Source organism: Pecten maximus, chromosome 16, assembly GCF_902652985.1.
Source record: "Pecten maximus chromosome 16, xPecMax1.1, whole genome shotgun sequence".
Taxonomy (NCBI): Eukaryota; Metazoa; Mollusca; class Bivalvia; order Pectinida; family Pectinidae; genus Pecten; species Pecten maximus.
The window spans coordinates 1-20,592 of record NC_047030.1 but is presented as its reverse complement, the minus strand read 5'-3'; the positions used below and the strand labels follow the sequence as shown (position 1 = coordinate 20,592).

Sequence of the window (20,592 nt, the reverse complement as noted above, 5' to 3'; positions counted from 1 at the left end):
TTTGTCTGGAAGTATCACTATGGGGTGGGGATTCAAAATTGTACAAATGGTGGTGCTGACCCCCAGGGGCCTGAGGGGCGGGGCCAAAAGGGGTCAATTTGGCTATATTGATATAAACGACTTCTTCTCTGAAACCGAGCAAAGGATATTGCTCCTATTTGTCTGGAAGCATCACTATGGGGTGGGGATTCAAAATTGTACAAATGGTGGTGCTGACCCCCTAGGGGCCTGAGGGGCGAGGCAAAAATGGGTCAATATAGCTATATTGATATTAACAACTTCTTCTCTGGAACCGAGCAATGGATATCACTCATATTTGCCTGGTAGCATCACTTTGGGGTGGGGATTCAAAATTGTACAAATGATGGGACTGACCCCCAAGGGGCCTGAGGGGCGGGGCCAAAATGGGTCAATATAGCTATATTGATGATACCGACTTCTTCTCTGAAACCGAGCAATGGATATCGCTCATATTTGCCTGGTAGCATAACTTTGGGGTGGGGATTCAAAATTGTACAAATGAATGGGCTGACCCCCAGGGGCCGGAAGGGCGGGGCCAAATGTGGTCATTTGGGCTATATTGATATAAACAACTTCTTCTCTGAAACCGAACAAACGATATTGCTCCTATTTGTCTGGAAGTATCACTATGGGGTGGGGATTCAAAATTGTACAAATGGTGGTGCTGACCCCCAGGGGCCTGAGGGGCGGGGCCAAAAGGGGTCAATTTGGCTATATTGATATAAACGACTTCTTCTCTGAAACCGAGCAAAGGATATTACTCCTATTTGTCTGGAAGCATCACTATGGGGTGGGGATTCAAAATTGTACAAATGATGGGACTGACCCCCAAGGGGCCTGAGGGGCGGGGCCAAAATGGGTCAATATAGCTATATTGATGATACCGACTTCTTCTCTGAAACCGAGCAATGGATATCGCTCATATTTGCCTGGTAGCATAACTTTGGGGTGGGGATTCAAAATTGTACAAATGATGGGGCTGACCCCCAGGGGCCGGAAGGGCGGGGCCAAATGTGGTCATTTGGGCTATATTGATATAAACAACTTCTTCTCTGAAACCGAACAAACGATATTGCTCATATTTGCCTGGTAGCAACACTATGGGGTGGGGATTCAAAATTGTACAAATGGTGTGGCTGACCCCCGGGGGGCCTGAGGGGCGGGGCCAAGAGGGGTCAATATAGCTATATTGATATTAACGACTTCTTCTCTGAAACTAAGCAATGGATATCACTCATATTTGCCTGGTAGCAACCCCCTAGGGTAGGGATTCAAAATTGTACAAATGACAGGGCTGACCCCAGGGGACCTAAGAGGCGGGGCCAAAAGGGGTTATTTTGGCAAAATTTATATAAACAACTTTTTCTCTGAAAATAAGCAATGGATATCTTTAATATGTGACTGGTAGCATTCACTTTGGTTAAGGATTCAAAATTGTACAAATGATGGGGCCGACCCCCTGGAGGCTGAGGGGCTGGGCCAAAAGGGGTCAATTTGGCTAAATTGATATGAACAACTTCTCTGAAACAGCTCATATTTGACTATTAGCATTCTATTGGGGTAGGGATTCAAAATTGCATAAAGGAAGGAGCTGACTCCCAGGGGGCAGAGGGCAGGGTCAAAAGGGGCTAATTGGTCTAAACAAGATCTTCTCTGAAATTAAGCAATGGATATCACTCACATTTGTGTGTTAGCATCCCTATGGGGTCGCGCCAAAAGTCAATTTCATTTCATGGATTAATGTACCTTTTGGCATTTTTAGTATTAAAATAAAACCATTGTACATGTACCCATATAAAATGCTTATGATATATATTGACATAGCAATACCAGCGACAAATATACTTAAGCATCATTCTTGTTTCATATCTCATGAAACCAGGTGAGCGATACAGGCCCTCTGGGCCTCTTGTTATCAGATCAATCACCGGGTAAGGAGAGAAAAGAGCATGCATACAACAAATAATGATCCCTCTGTGATCTTTTGTTGGTAAAAAAACATTCTAAAAAATTTGGTAAGGAAATGTTTTTTAAACCTGTTAAAAGTTGATTTTGCATGAACCATTAATAAGAGTTTTAATTACATTGATTATGTTCATGCTATTTTTCAGGTTTGTAAGGAAATGGCTGCATCCTCATTAGACAATAGGGAAAAGGCCACAGAGATCCATAATGAACTGGTTGATCATTTGGGTCAACATCTTGAGCCACAAGATTTCATACGACTGAAAAAGCGTTTTAGGAATTGTCCTCTTACTCCTGCAGACTTAAATGGCATTCAGGATGTTAATGACCTATTTGAACGTCTTACCAACTATACGAAAATAGATTTGGGAAGCTACGAAACAATTATATCAAAGTTGAAGGTCATTAATCTTCAACAGGCTAGATATGTGGAGAAACAACAAAGACGAATTCAAGAAATCCTGAATGAAGGTAAGAACATTGTACAATATATATAGTTATACCTGTGTGTCATACAGATCTTGTGACCGGGTGGGGTGTGCTGCTGGGTGTCTTTGGCAGTATGCTTCAGTGAGATAGCACTTTAAATCGGCAAAAGTTCCGGCCTATCACAAGGAGACTTAACACGGAACATACCGCAACCTCCCAAAACACACAGACGCACTCACCACACTCATACATGTCGCACGCACGGGAGGCGTCCTTGAATGACCTTAGATGTTAATAGGACATTAAACAAAATAAACTAAACCAAACCATACAGATCTTATTTGGATGAAGAAATTTTCAAAAATATCTCAAAATCGTAAACAAATTTAATTATGTCATTCATAAAACACGAGAAATTACTGAGGTTTAAAGTAATTTAATATCACAGATTTAAACATTTTCAAACCACACCTGGTCAAAGGTCACATACAACGACAGTCATAGTTCCTCATGCGCCAGGTCAACCATACTTCCCTGTCACTCCACCACACCTGGTCAAAGGTCACATACAATGACAGTCATAATTCCTCATGCACCAGGTCAAACATATTTTCCTGTCCTCAAATGTCCTTGCTCATGTTCGGGTCACCATGCCACACCTGTCAATTTACAGCCGCTGCCTTCAACTCAATTTCAATTTCTCCTTAGGAATACAGGAGCATTAATTGTTTGTATCTTTTCACTGATGAACATTTTGTTATGAATTGTTGTTCAGCAATTTCGGTTATAATTAAACACAGAGTCAACTGACCAAAGGTCAAGGTCACATGGTTAAAGGTCAAGGAATATTTCATCAATGCTGTATCCTACTGGATACACCAACTATATACCCTGACACCACTAGGGATCAATGACCGAGGGTCAATGTTGTATCCTACTGGATACACCAACTATACACCCTGACACCACTAGGGATCAATGACCGAGGGTCAATGTTGTATCGTACTAGATACACCAACTATACACCCTGACACCACTAGGGATCAATGACCGAGTTTCAATGTTGTATCCTACTAGATACACCAACTATACACCCTGACACCACTAGGGATCAATGACCAAGGGTAAATGTTGTATCCTACTGGATACACCAACTATACACCCTGACACCACTAGGGATTAATCACCGAGGGTCAATGTTGGATTGATCCCAAATCAGTTCATTCATATCATTTATGCACTCAACTACTTGGACCACCTACAACAAATAGAACTGCATCCAGCAGAACATGGCCTTAACATTCTTCTAATTATGAAATACCGCTCCAGACACACCAAGCCACCCGTACAATAAGTGGTAATACAATCACCACTGTGAGACTTCACTACAATAGTACATACCTCATTATGACAATACAATTACATACCTCATTATGACAATACAATTACATACCTCATTATGACAATATAATTACATACCTCATTATGACAATACAATTACATACCTCATTATGACAATACAATTACATACCTCATTATGACAATATAATTACATACCTCATTATGACAATACAATCACATACCTCATTATGACAATATAATTACATACCTCATTATGACAATACAATTACATACCTCATTATGACAATATAATTACATACCTCATTATGACAATACAACCACATACCTCATTATGACAATACAATCACATACCTCATTATGACAATATAATTACATACCTCATTATGACAATACAATTACATACCTCATTATGACAATACAATCACATACCTCATTATGACAATACAATTACATACCTCATTATGACAATACGATCACATACCTCATTATGACAATACAACCACATACCTCATTATGACAATACAATTACATACCTCATTATGACAATATAATTACATACCTCATTATGACAATACAACCACATACCTCATTATGACAATACAATTACATACCTCATTATGACAATACAATTACATACCTCATTATGACAATACAATTTACCTCATTATGACAATACAATTACATACCTCATTATGACAATACAATTACATACCTCATTATGACAATACAATTTACCTCATTATGACAATACAACCACATACCTCATTATGACAATACAATTACATACCTCATTATGACAATATAATTACATACCTCATTATGACAATACAATTACATACCTCATTATGACAATATAATTACATACCTCATTATGACAATACAACCACATACCTCATTATGACAATACAATCACATACCTCATTATGACAATATAATTACATACCTCATTATGACAATACAATTACATACCTCATTATGACAATACAATCACATACCTCATTATGACAATACAATTACATACCTCATTATGACAATACGATCACATACCTCATTATGACAATACGACCACATACCTCATTATGACAATACAATCACCACTGTATGACGTCACACAAATACTCATTCCTTATTAAGACAATACAATCACCAATCAGATTGACTGGAACAGTTTTAGTTGTCATGATAACCAGATCACTGTATACAGGTTTCTGTATTATAGAAACAATAGAGGCTTTATATTACCTAACAATAGATGTCATTCGGTTGCCATGGTCACAAATAGGAAGTTATTGTGGAAACTGAAATTAGCAATCGGCTTACAGTTCTAGTTATCTCTGTTTCATCAGAAGGACTTGAGGGGTATTTCTCAAATTTCACATGTAAGTGTCCCCTGATTTATAGTTGTGCTCATTAATTTTGAGTCTGATTGTGAAAAAAAAGCCCAACAAGTGGCCATCTTTATTTTGAGAATTGAAGTTTATTATCACAATTTCTTAGAAGTACAACTCGACGTTAGTTCCCCTTGGTCCCTATAGTGTTCATTCAGTTTTGAAACTGATCAAGAAAACAAAAGGGCAGTCATTTTGAATTTTGACAGTTGAAGTTTGTTATCTATATTTCTCAAAAAGTTCTTTTTAGATGCCATGGTGCAGGGTCTGTCTGTCGGTCTGGTCAGCTGTCTGGCATCAACATTTCCTTTAAATAACTTCTTTCCAAAAACCGTAAAGAACAGATAATATTAGACCTGTAGCATGCTTGTGTGAAGGCCTACAATGTTTGTTCAAATGAATGACCTTGACCTACATTCAAGGTTACAGGGGTTCAATGTGTTAGAATCTTTAACAATGATTTTTGATAAACCTGATATTGGACCAAAAATATGCAGAAATGAAGGCTTGCAATATTTACTTTATAATGAATATTAAACTTACTCTGATAATTTAATAAAGTGGTAGTCAGCATTAAGAAGGAATGAAGAAGAAAAAGAAAAACATCAATATTACATAGAACCAATAACGATCTTTCATTGGCGCGTGCCAAGCTCCCTCTGATATAATAAAATACTTATTATTTAATGTCTGGTTGTATTAGTTTGGTACCTAATGGTATCATAGCTGATCCATGTCTAGTTGTGTCAGTTTGGTACCTGATAGTCACGGCTGATTGATGTCAGGTTGTAACAGTTTGGTACCCAATGGTATCACAGCTGATTGATGTCAGTTTGTAACAGTTTGGTACCAAATGGTATCACAGCTAATTGATGTCAGTTTGTAACAGTTTGGTACCAAATGGTATCACAGCTGATTGATGTCAGTTTGTAACAGTTTGGTACCCAATGGTATCACAGCTGATTGATGTCTGGTTGTAACAGTTTGGTACGCAATTTTATCACAGCTGATTGATGACTGGTTGTAACAGTTTTGGTACCCTATGGTATCACAGCTGATTGATGTCTGCCTGTAGCAGTTTGGTACCCAATGGTATCACAGCTGATTGATGTCTAGTTGTAACAGTTTGGTACCCAATGGTATCACAGCTGATTGATGTCTGGTTGTAACAGTTTGGTACCCAATGGTATCACAGCTGATTGATGTCTGGTTGTAACAGTTTGGTACCTAATGGTATCACAGCTGATCCATGTCTAGTTGTAACAGTTTGGTACCCTATGGTATCACAGCTGATTGATGACTGGTTGTAACAGTTTGGTACCCAATGGTATCACAGCTGATTGATGTCTGGTTGTAACAGTTTGGTACCCAATGGTATCACAGCTGATCCATGTCTAGTTGTAACAGTTTGGTACCCTATGGTATCACAGCTGATTGATGACTGGTTGTAACAGTTTGGTACCCAATGGTATCACAGCTGATTGATGACTGGTTGTAACAGTTTGGTACCCAATGGTATCACAGCTGATTGATGTCTGGTTGTAACAGTTTGGTACCCAATGGTATCACAGCTGATCCATGTCTAGTTGTAACAGTTTGGTACCCAATGATATCACAGCTTATTGATGTCTAGTTGTAACAGTTTGGTACCCAATGGTATCACAGCTTATTGATGTCTAGTTGTAACAGTTTGGTACCCAATGGTGTCACAGCTGATTGATACCAAGTTGTAACAGTTTGGTAACCTATGGTATCACAACTGATTGATGTCTGGTTGTTTGAGTATTTCTCTAGTATATAACACCATCTAATTACTTACAGGACCACCAGCAGCAAAAAGACCGAGAACTGAAAGAGAGGGAGACCTGAATGGTAGGTAGTCACGAGGATAAACCTATAGCCTGATGTTTTTATATTTTGGTATGAAGTCGAAAATTTTTTTTTTGAATTATAAACAAAATGAATTAATGTAAGATTGTGTGTATGATATATCTATATAGATATACACAAGACAGTAATTTTAAACCTGTATCAGATTGTGTATAAGACATTATATAGATATATACACAAGACAGTGAGATCTATGTCAGATTGTGTATAAGAAATCTATATAGATATACACAAGACAGTGAGACCTGTGTCAGATTGTGTATAAGACATCTATATAGATATACACAAGACAGTGAGACCTGTGTCAGATTGTGTACATAAGACATCTATATAGATATACACAAGACAGTGAGACCTGTGTCAGATTGTGTATAAGACATCTATATAGATATACACAAGACAGTGAGACCTGTGTCAGATTGTGTACATAAGACATCTATATAGATATACACAAGACAGTGAGACCTGTGTCAGATTGTGTATAAGACATTTATATAGATATGTACACAAGACAGTGAGACCTGTGTCAGATTGTGTATAAGACATCTATATAGATATACACAAGACAGTGAGACCTGTGTCAGATTGTGTGTAAGACATCTATATAGATATACACAAGACAGTGAGACCTGCATCAGATTGTGTATAAGACATCTATATAGATATATACACAAGACAGTGAGATCCGTGTCAGATTGTGTATCAGACATCTATATAGATATACACAGGACAGTGAGACCTGTGTCAGATTTTGTATCAGACATCTATATAGATATACACAAGACAGTGAGATCCGTGTCAGATTGTGTATCAGACATCTATATAGATATACACAAGACAGTGAGACCTGTGTCAGATTTTGTACTAGACATCTATATAGATATACACAAGACAGTGAGACCTGTGCCAGATTGTGTGTAAGACATCTATATAGATATACAAAAGACAGTGAGACTTGTGTCAGATTGTGTGTAAGACATCTATATAGATATATACACAAGACAGTGAGATCTGTGTCAGATTGTGTATAAGACATTATATAGATATATATACACAGGACAGTGAGATCCGTGTCAGATTGTGTATCAGACATCTATATAGATATACACAAGACAGTGAGACCTGTGTCAGATTGTGTATAAGACATCTATATAGATATACACAAGACAGTGCATGAGACCTGTGTCAGATTGTGTATCAGACATCTATATAGATATACACAAGACAGTGAGACCTGTGTCAGATTGTGTGTAAGACATCTATATAGATATACACAAGACAGTGAGACCTGTGTCAGATTTTGTACTAGACATCTATATAGATATACACAAGACAGTGAGACCTGTGTCAGATTGTGTATAAGACATCTATATAGATATACACAAGACAGTGAATGAGACCTGTGTCAGATTGTGTGTAAGAAATCTATATAGATATATATAGTGAATTCTTGATGCAGCTTCTATCTAGTTCATTCTGAGCATAAAATATTAGATCTACACCAAAGGGTTTCTTTAAAAAAAAGTTTTGAAAAATAAAATAAAAATAAATGAGGAAAACTTCAGCTGCACATCATATATTTGGCTGAAAATGTTGGCAGCCTAAAAGGGATGCTGGTCTTGACATTCTGGCAGCCCAACCAGATTCCGGGCAGCCCTTGGCTGCCTGGCTACTGTTAGTGTCGATCCCAGGTCACCGTATATGGATAACCTAAGAGGTATGATATGTAGGATGTTCTAACATAAAATGATTGTACACGAGTGACAACAGACATAGATAACCTAAGAGGTAGGATAGGTAGGATGTTCTAACATAAAATTATTGTACACGAGTGACAACAGACATAGATAACCTAAGAGGTAGGATATGTAGGATGTTCTAACATAAAATGATTGTACATGTGACAACAGACATAGATAACCTAAGAGGTAGGATATGTAGGATGTTCTAACATAAAATGATTGACATGTGTGACAACAGACATAGATAACCTAAGTGGTAGGATATGTAGGATGTTCTAACATAAAATGATTGTACACGTGTGACAACAGACATAGATAACCTAAGAGGTATGATATGTAGGATGTTCTAACATAAAATGATTGTACACATGTGACAACAGACATAGATAACCTATAGCTAAGAGGTATGATATGTAGGATGTTCAAATCACTACTTGTCAAAAACGCCTGAATAGGTTTGAACCAAAAAGATCATTGGGGGGAGGGAAATAGATCTTGCATAAATGGTGGCTGTAACTCCCCTCGGGCCTGAGGGGTGGGGCCCAATAATGGAAATAGAGGTAAATCCTATAAACCACTTCTTGTCACAAAGTACTCAATAGAATTGAACCAAATTTGGTCAGAAACATCCTTGGGGAAGGGGAACAGATTTGACATGAATGGTGAGACCAGAAGGGCAGGGCCTAATTGTGGACATATAAGTAAATCCTTTTAAATTGTTACTAGTCCTGAATGACTAAATGGATTTTGATGAAATTCTAGTCTGAAGCATCATTGGGCAAAGGAGATCTAAGGTTGTATAAATGGAAGTTTGGGTCCCTTTGGGCTGGCGGAGGAGGGGGGAGCTAATATGGGAAATATTGCAAAAAAAATGGGTGTGGTTTATAAATGGTGGAAACCATAGTTGGAAGATGCATACAAAACTTTTTATATAAATATATAAAAAAAAATTATAAAAATATTTTTGCCATTATTACTGATATATCCAGGTGAGTGGTGCAGACCATCTGGGCCTCTTGTGTTTGTTTACCCCAAACATCATGATGTCAGCATACATGTGTTTTAAAAACCGAAAAAAAATAGGATAGATTAGGGCAATTACAGATAATTATATCAAATTGTTGAACTCACGAGTTGTATCTGTCCATCTGTTAATCCAAAATTTTGTACAAAGAATCAGGAAATCCCAAGCTTTACAAGATAAAGGTTAAAAGCCCACTTCAGAAATAAAAAGACCTTAAACAAGATATTTTGTGAACCCGTGAACTAATATAGTTCATATTTACACCATAACATCAAAACGCAAAGCTAATATGAAAATCAGATTTAATTTTAATTTTCAATCAAGGTAAATCAAAGGTCACACTTGAAAACTCAGTTACATGTTTCGCGCAGCATACCTGTATAGGACGTTTTCCTTTTTATATAACGAGAAAGATGTTTATTGTTAAATATTGGCTACAACTATTGAATACTGAAAACTGTATATTGAGGGCTTGCTATAATGAGTTATTCGAACTTAACATTAAAAAGCCTAATAGCAAAGCAAATTGGGTTCATCATTTGAAAAATGACTTATGTTCACTTGGTTTTGGCGATGTATGGTATGCACAGAACGTACCAAATAAAAACATATTTTTGTTATTGTATAAACAACGGTTACAAGATATTTTTATCCAAGAAACGAGAGCTAGTTTAGAAAGCTCTTCTAAGTGCACCATATATAAACACATCGTTGATACGTTTATCATACAGGACTATCTCAGTAAACCATTAACTTTCAAAATAAAACGAATAATATCCAAATACAGATTAAATGCTCATTCGTTGAATATTGAAATTGGTAGGTACAGTGGTATCCCTAGACACCAAAGGCTGTGTACTTTGTGTGATAATCATGAAGTTGAGGATGAAGTCCATTTTATTTTGTTATGTCCAAAGTATTTGGATTTAAGGGTGAAGTATTTAAAACCATATTTTTATCGCCGTCCATCTGTTTTCAAAATGACTGAATTGTTCTGTAGTACCAATGTAAAAACTTTAAGAAATTTTGGAAAATATTTAATTCAGGCGACGGCCAAAAGGAAGTCACTGTTACTTAGTTAATAAGTATTTATATGTTTGATTAATAGTAAATTAATTAGTAATTGCACAATAGTTTTTTCTTTATCATAACCTCCTAGAGAAAATATGTCTAGGAATATAATTTCAAGTATGTGATTGTCTTTTTATGTCTTAAAAATTCGTGTAGTTTAAAATTGCAATTGTAATATTGTAATTGTATGATATACACTTTTTGTGATGGCAAAAAAAAAAATATATATATATTAACACATGCTTTATTGAAATGTATAATACTTGGTGTTACATTGGCTGTGTTCTCCGCCGTCTTGCGCAAATGTAAATTGTTGTCATGTGTATGTATATTGTGATCCTATATGCTATTTGCATACGGAATAAAATAATTGAATTAATTGAATAGGCAGAAATTCATTATCAATGTAGCGCTCAGATAAATTGTCAAATATTGCTGGTGTCTGTCTGGTGTCTTCCCACTCGGCCAACATATCCTATTTTAACATTGGGGGTAGGAACATTAGAGAAGAATAGGCTCTAATTTCAAGTAAGTTATAGTCTGTTTTGGAGAAGTAATTGATTCTCAGGTTACCTGTATTACCTGTATTACCTGTGATACATGCTGTTAGTAGTTTGTAGATAATGTATACTAAATATATATATATCACAAATACTTTTATATAATTAAAAAATCTAAAATAAAATAACTCAAATTTTCATAAACTAGTGAAAATATTTCATTTTTCTATATCTTCCATTGTTACAAATTTCACACTTTATCATAATTATTAAACACATTTGTTCAATTTTAACCTTTACATTGAAAGGTCACATTATCAATAAGTTTAAGTCAACTTTACCTGTTTCATTGTGATATATAACAGGTATACAGTGGAACTTCGTTAACTCGAACTCGGATAACTTGAATACCCCGCTTAACTCGAAGTACCTCGCCGGTCCCGGCCGAATTCTCTCTTTATCTTAGTAAAAAAAACTCGGAAAATTCGAATTCGGAAAACTCGAAAAACTCGGATAATACGAAGTAAAAATTTGGTCCCAACAATAAAAATCCTACTTGAAATGTTCAAATAACTCGAAGTATAATTTTCATCGATCGGTGGTAAACGCCGACATTTTTTAAGAGCTAAATTCCGTTTGTAATACTGAACATATCGACACTACTAACCTACATGCTATTATAAGTGTTTCATAAATTCATAAAAGAAATTGTCGGTTGAATCTTATAGAGAGAGAGAGAGATCTTTATTAGCACTCAGGCACACTATTGTGTGCGACAAGAGGTCAACAACAATTACAACATCATAATACAATATATAACATTCTGTACAGAGTAGTGAAACATACATTTAGACAAAGTTTGTAGTGTACACTGCATGAAACGTTCGTTCAATACAGGATGGTATATTTAACCATACAGTAGTACTTATTATATAACATTATGTTTTAAAACATATCATTTCAATGTTTTTACAATACTGTATACACTATATAAATTTTAGAATTTGATGTTGAAAATTCATATATTATGTTTTAGATGTTTTTCTAGTAATTGGATGAACATAGATAGATTTGATAATACTCTAATATTGCATAATGATAATAATCCTTTTATTTTATGAATAGATGGGTTACATGTATAATAATTAGGTATGTACTTTCTACGAATTTGATTTACATATATACTAGAACATAAAAATAAGTAATGGTACTCGCATCCAACCCCAGTAAAACATAGCAGACAAATCCTATTTTGACGAGACGTTCCGGTCCATCGCCCTGTCTCTACCGGAAGAAATATATTACTAGTTCTGAATTTACATACTGTTGTTCTATCTTTTTGTTTAAGCACGGTTAAATATTTTTCAATCTGGAACTATAACTATAACAACAAATCTTGGGGATAAAAAGTACTGCATTACTTAATATAAGCTTACATCAGGTAATTTCCCAAGGCGGTCGCCGATATCAGTACACGAGATAGTCAACAACTCATCTACCCGTTCGCTCAAGCGGAACTAATCTCTGACACACCGGTAGATCTACCCGGCTGATACAGGTGTAGAAATGACACAGTCACCGGCGTCTATTAAATCTTTAAACTGCTGAAACAATAGCGTAATTACTGCCGAGGTGTTCAGAGTACAACTGTAACGGTCAGTGCTGTCTATTAAATCGGATAAAACGCCAACTCAGTTACAGTAACATTTTATACGCACATGCGCAGCCCGACTTCCGGTGCTAATACACAGTTATCAATAAAAAGTAAGTAGGCCGATCAAACAGTATTTTGTATATGTCCAATAAAAGGTAATGGTTCTGTTACGTTTTGTATGCAATCTGTGTTAAACTTTAAGGGTTATTTGTTTTGACATTAATAACTTGTTATTTTGTCGAATTCCGTTTTATCGTTTACCTATATTAAAAATAGTAATCAGTTCTAAGGTCACTTAAAAATAATTCACTTCAATAGGGGAGAAGGCGTTTCTAAGTTGAGATAACTTGTGCCTTATCCTTGTTGTTATATTGAACAATAAAAATATGTTTAAATCGTTAAAAAATCGTTTACCTTTTGCAAACATGACTTGCACATCAGATCGTTATTGAAGTGACTAAGTGAAAGAAACTTTATCGTGACTGTATATCGGCAAAAATACACCAAATTACAAGTGACATAACGAAACATTACATATATATTTACAGGTATTGACCAGTCTTCACACTAAACTGATGAGCGACAGAGCGAAGTTATAATGATTATATAATGTTGACAAATATTGACCAAACTTTTCACCAAAAACGATAACTCGCTTAATTCGAACAGTTTTTTCGTGGTCCCGTCGACTTCGAGTTAACGAAGTTCCACTGTATATAATGTACTTAAATGAAAACGATTAAAAACAAAACACTTTAAATCACATTTTAATAGTTCAAGTAAAACAAATCATGTATGATAATGAAACTGATTGAATAATAAAGCACAAATCAGTATAATCCTAGAAATCACGGATAAAGTTCACAATATCACCAAAGTCAATTAATCATATCGGCGGTTCTCATGTATGCAGTCTTCACATACGAAATTATTCACGTAATAAATAGTTTAATCTTATTATTACAAAGAAATACTAGTCTATATATAATTGTCACTTCCTTTAACACGAGTATATGGTAATCATAACCCTTGCAAGTTCAATTAATAAGTTACTTTATGAAATTGAATGTTAAATTACACTTGTATATAATGTTTAGTATACACAAGTTCAATTTCTCAAAGTATATCATAATCACTTAGGTCCATTTATGAAACTGAATGTTAATGTCCAGGAAACACAAGTATATGATAAACGAGTATATAATTGCAATTATCCTGGATTTAATACCCCATGTGGATAAGATGTGAAGCTGCATCAGCATATGCGGTCACATCCATCGTGTCATCTTGAGAGTCTGGAGTCTCGATTCCGGTTGGCGATATTCCTCTTCTTTGCGCATGGTTTACCTCCAACTTGATACTCTACCATTCCCCAAGAAATCAACCCTAATCTGGGCATATGTCATTGCAATCAATAATCTATTTCCAGGAACGTCAAGTACAGTAAGTGTTTAGAGAAAAATAACTAATGGAATTGGTAAAATGATCGGACCCAGGTGTATACTGTTTATTGTAATTTTGAGGGAATAACAATTGGTTGTTTTTTGTGTTGGTTACATACACATACTCTTGTAAACAGTTTTGACTACATATTGAAGTTTATGCCGTTAACTCTTTATGTGATTTTAACAAAATGCACCTTTATTTTTGTTGAAACAATAATTCAATTTGTAAGAATTAGTTGCTTATTATAAAATAGTAATCATAACTAATTGAAAGGGGAAAAAGAACAAGAAAAAAAATGATTGAATTTTTAATTATGAAAGATTTTCCATTATTTCATTTTTGAAGTGTTGTGTACTATCATTAATAATATAAGTAATAAATTATCAGTATATGTATTCTGTTATTAATACGTACATATGAATGTATATTTTTAAAGGTATTCTTAAACATTTTCTTCACTTTTATTGTGAGTCACCTTGATTTTTAAGCTCTGAGTCCCATGTATACGTATACTGAAACAGACTATACCTACATTTTCCACAGGTAAACTCAGGTAATGTTTATATACAAATGTAGCAAAAACAACATGTTGGCTGAGTGGGAAGGAACCGTCTGTCTGATGTGTCAGTACTCTTACTATAGTTCTGTCAATATTAAGCTGATCATGTGGATTATTGGCAAGGATTCTGGGTATTGATAATTTTTTCAGGATTTACCTTAATTCTAAAAGTCTTGTCTTTCACATAGAAAATAAAAATACATTCAAGCTCTGTTCTGGTTCTTAATCTTTGTGAAATATCTAATACTGGATCCTTGTGTTTTACAGGAAGGACGTTGAGAGCTGTGATAGGTGAGTCTGCTAAAGGATGTTTGACATGAAAATATTTGTTTGATGGAAGAGAGGTCCAGGAAACCATCCATATCAACAATAAAGACCATGTAGAAACTCCATCAAGGATATGACAGCAGCTTGTGAAATATTTGAAACATAAATGTTTGTGTGTTAAAGACCACACGAAATAATTGATTGTGTATAAACAATAACAATCTCTATAATCATCCATCAAAGGTCATGGCCATATGTTACCTGATACGTCATGTAGTCATTGTGGCTGACTGATGGAAGTAGAGGTTACACAATGAGTAGGTTGTTGTATATGGTATTTATTTCACTTATTAGCTCACCTGGTCCGTCTGTCGTCCGTCCGTCAACAATTGACTTCTTCTTAACCACAGATCAGAATTTGACCAAATTTGGTCAGAAGCATCCCTATGGGGTGGCGACTCAAAATTGTACAAATGGTGGGGTCTGAGGGGCGGGGCCAAAAGGGATCAATATAGCTATATTAGTATAACCGATTTCTTCTCTGAAACTAAGCAAAGGATATTGCTCCTATTTGTCTGATAGCATCACTATTGGGTGGGGATTGAAATTGTTCAAATGATGGGGCTGACCCCCCAGGGGCCTGAGGGGCGGGGCAAAATGTGGTCTATTGGGCTATATTGATATAAACGACTTCGCTAAAACCGAGCAATAGATAAATCAATAAATTAAATGGGTAAAAACTGTAATGGTCATTATGGCAAACCGTTGGTGTTTCTACCCATTTGATTAAGATATCTTCATTTGAATTTGTATTAATTTACGATATAGATATCTGTATTAGAAATAGAGATATCTGTATATATCTATTTATGTATGAAATAGAGATAACTGTATATATCTATTTATATATGTATAAAATAGAGATAACTGTATATATCTATTTATGTATAAAATAGAGATATCTGTATATATCTATTTATGTATAAAATAGAGATATCTGCATGTATATATCTATTTATGTATAAAATAGAGATATCTGTATATATCTATTTATGTATAAAATAGAGATAACTGTATTTAGATTAAATTTTATTTCATTTTGGAGAGACATGTATTTGAAATACAGATATAACTATTTAAATAGATATCTAATGTTTAGTTATAAGAAATATCTTACTTATATATCTGAATTAAAAATAAGTCTTGTGATTTAGCATGAAAATTATTACTTCTCTAATTTTAAAAGTAAAATTATAAAATAATCAGAAATAATAAAGTCTTAATCTTCCTGATTGCAGAAAGAACAAGATTAACAACCATTGATCAAACCTCAAAACCAGAGGTGATCTCTACACAAGCCTTGGAAGACGCTAAAGAAATGATCAGAAAGAACAGCATTGTCCTCATCAAGGGTGCCTCAGGGGATGGGAAGACTTTAATGGGTTACCAACTGCTGAAGTGGCTAATGGACGGCGATGATAAGGATACCAGACTGTCAAAGGATCCTGTCCAGCTTTACAGCATGGCCAAATGGGATGAAATTGTTGAGCCAAACACACAATTAGCTGTATATGTTGATGATGTTAGTGGGGAAATCGCTGAAGATTTAAAGAAAAGGGATATCTCCATTAAGTCGACATTTTGTGGGAAACTCAATAATAGATCGAATTGTTTGATACTAAATGTTCGAGATGAAATTTTCAAAAGCACACAATTATCTTCTTGTGAATTCTTCGAACAAAATATCATTGATTTGAGAGGTAAAAACTGCATAAAAATTGCAGAAAAAAAGCTTATTTTAGAAAGTTATGTCCAAGAAATTAAAACCTTTCCTAGTGGAAAGGAATCTGAAATAATCAAACTTGCCCCAGATATAGGATTTCCGCAGTGTTGTCGACTTTATAGGGATGTTCCCAACTTACAAAAAGAGGGGGTTCATTTCTTCAAACGTCCATTTCATTTCATGGAAACAACTTTGAAGAAATTACCAGAGGAGCACTTTTCTGCTCTTCTGTTTCTCTTTCTCAATAATGGGAGGGTTAAGAAAGGGGATTTAGATCCTAAAAACAGTGAAAGTGTTGACAAGAAAAAGCTTGATGAAGCTTTCCAGGGAATTAAACTTGATCATGCAGACAAAATCAGATCTCTGCGGAAAAGTTTAGATGTAATGTTTGGATCTCTGGTTGAAAAAAGAAAATATTATCTTTATGATGATGATGATGATTTTTATGATGATTATGATGATTTTTATGATGATGATGATGATGATGATGGTGATGATGATGATGATGATGATGATTCAATTTACAAATTTTGTCATGATTCTGTTCAGGACACTGTTGCCCTTTTGTATGGCAAGGACACAAAAATTGGGTTTATAGAAAATTGTCCCCGAAAGTTCCTCCACTATATATCAACATCAAAATCCACAGCTAATAGAATAGTTATAAAATCTAGTAGTGAACACATGTATAAACGTTTGACCAGAGAGTGTGAATCTGATGTCCGACGATATGACTGGGACTACAGAGTCCGATATGACTGGAACCACGGATTGTCTGACTATATAGTTAGATTAGATGTATGGACAGACACCCTGTTTCTACAGGGATTTATTAGTTGGCTAAGTGGTCAGAATGATGACAAAAACTTACACCAACTGATAAAAGGTGTCTTGTTAAATGGAGCTTGCTCTGCTGGTTTAGAAGATCGTGTCTCGTGTCTCCTTTCTGTGGGTGCCACACCTGACAATGATACACTGTTTAGTGTAGTGAAGGGTGGGAATGTACAACTACTGCGTCAACTACTAAAGTATGACGTCATTCCTACAGCGAGGGCATTCAGGTCACGATCATCACATTTAGCTGACAATATCAATGTCCTACACGAGGCGTGTTTGTTTAAGAGAGAAGAGATGGTGACCATGTTGTGTGACACTTACCCAGACTTGGTACATGGGACTGATTGGAGGGGACGAAGCCCGCTCCATCTTGTGGCACTGACAGGAAACGTTGGTATATTTCAGACAGTGGAGAGATTGATACTTAAATCATTGTGTAGAGTTGAGGATGTACAACATAAGTGTGAGACAGAAGATGGTCGTGATGTACATAGGAGTTGTGTGTGTGGACAGTACCTGTCACAGTTAGTGGACAAGTTAGGGTTTACAGTATTACATTGGAGTTGTATACAGGGACACAGGGAGCTTAGTTTATACCTGTGTCAGTGTTACCCAGCACTAACTACAGCTGTAGATAAGTTCGGGTATAATTGTCTACATCACATAGCCAAGTGGACAACAGATGTAGACTGGTTCACTAAGTGTGAACGTCACGTAAAACTGAACGTAGAGAAAACAGGAGGTAAGTATGACATCACGACCATACTTACTAAATACGGGGAATCTGTTTTAGACCTGGTAAAGGAATGGACAGAGGAGAGAAAGTGGAGGGAGTTAGATAACAACCCATTGTATGATCATCTTGTCGAAGTGTTTAATAAGTAAAATGTATTAAATATTCACACTTCTATACATTAACTTGTGTAACATAATGACAAAATAAACAGCAACGAACAGAACACTGTGGAAACCTTTTGTAGGATCATCTTGTCAAGTTTATTTGTAAATAAAAGTACTTAGAAATAGTCACACATACTTCTTAACCTTCTATACATTAACTTGTATAACATGGTGTATAATTAAACAAAGATTAAGTTGAAGAAACAATTTATTTTCATCATTGTTCACAAAAACAAACAAAAGTCGCCAGTTTTAGAAATTTTCTTCGGCGATAGGGGGTGTCCTCAGGGGTAACGGGAATTTTCGTACCGATCCATTTTCGTACCACTGTCATTTTCGTACCTGGGAATTTTCGTCCGGGTAGTTTCGTACTAAAAATATAATGTCAATATTTTCATTCATTTTATCATTATTACTTATAATAATTCTCAGATCCATTCTTATTCACATTTCTCATTTAGGATTTTGTTGGATTTCTATGTGTTGAAATCGTGACTGTCGCGTTCACGCTTCACTGCTCGCAGACGCGTGTCTAGGCCAATCAATTAATTAGCTAATCAATTATCACTTAGTTATCTGACACCTGGTAAATGGTTAAACAGTTAAAGGACATGTATTACTATGAAATATCTATGTTATTTTGAAATTTTTGATGTCTGATAGTATTTGTTGAATGTTGATGCACATTAACGATTATTAACACTTACCTTATTTAGTACGACCGCATAAACAGAAAGCCATACAGGGAAAAATAGCACGAAACGTTGGCTTTATTTTAAACAATTGAAGATACCAAGACAAACAATCGCCACATATTTTATATAATATTTTAATCGATATTCCTTATATCATTATTTATTGGTACGAAAATTCCCTGGAACGAAAACGATTTAGTACGAAAATACCCGGTACGAAAACGATTTAGTACGAAAATTCCCGGATTCTCCTCAGGTAGGTGCGAGTGAAAGGAAGGTGGTAATACGGGTCCTCCTAAAGACATGAATGGACCTGAAAGGACCTGAATCTGGACCTGAATGGGTTTTAAAGGTGTTTATTGATTATTAATGTGTTATTTCTCGGTGTTTTATGCAAGAATGGGTGTTATTACATGTCGAAACACCATTTTCATTTGAAAAAACAAATTAGAATGATGTTTTTTAAAGCTCGATAAATGAGTCGCTAATCGAACCGACAAACACAGCGGACCTGAATGGGATCGAGTGGACCTGAACGGGATTTTAGCTGTATTATAGCTAAGTTTGTATAATATTTTTTGTGTATAATGCAGGAAGAGATGTTACTTCATAGTAAAATACTATTTCTGTACAAAAAAAATCATAATGATGTATTTTACAGCTCGATAAATGGGTCGCTAATCGAACCGACAAACACGGCGGACCTGAATGGGATCGAGTGGACCTGAACGGGATTTTAGCTGTATTATAGCTAAGTTTGTATAATATTTTTTGTGTATAATGCTGGAAGAGATGTTACTTCATAGTAAAATACTATTTCTGTACAAAAGAAAATCATAATGATGTATTTTACAGCTCGATAAATGGGTCGCTAATCGAACCGACAAACACGGCGGACCTGAATGGGATCGAGCGGACCTGAACGGGATTTTAGCTGTATTATAAAAAAAATGTAGAACTCTTGGCCATTTGAAATGTTTCCAGACTCAACGACGAGGACGTGGTTCTACAATGAGTCCATATAATTTTACTATAGAAAATATTTTGAGTACCGATCAT

At 35.4% G+C, this 20,592-nt stretch overlaps 1 protein-coding gene across 2 annotated transcripts in view; it reads left to right on the top strand.

Moving 5' to 3' along the window:
* The window catches only part of LOC117345052, a 43,853-nt gene extending 24,815 nt beyond the window's left edge, over positions 1–19,038 (top strand). For both annotated transcript variants that reach the window (XM_033907996.1, XM_033907997.1), the window contains exons 2-5: positions 2,133–2,457; positions 6,987–7,037; positions 15,319–15,342; positions 16,617–19,038. In XM_033907996.1, the coding sequence (XP_033763887.1) occupies positions 2,133–2,457; positions 6,987–7,037; positions 15,319–15,342; positions 16,617–18,823 (2,607 nt within the window). In that variant the 3' untranslated portion in view covers positions 18,824–19,038. The remainder of the gene's footprint in view (positions 1–2,132; positions 2,458–6,986; positions 7,038–15,318; positions 15,343–16,616) is intronic.
* The last annotated feature ends 1,554 nt before the right edge of the window (positions 19,039–20,592 follow it).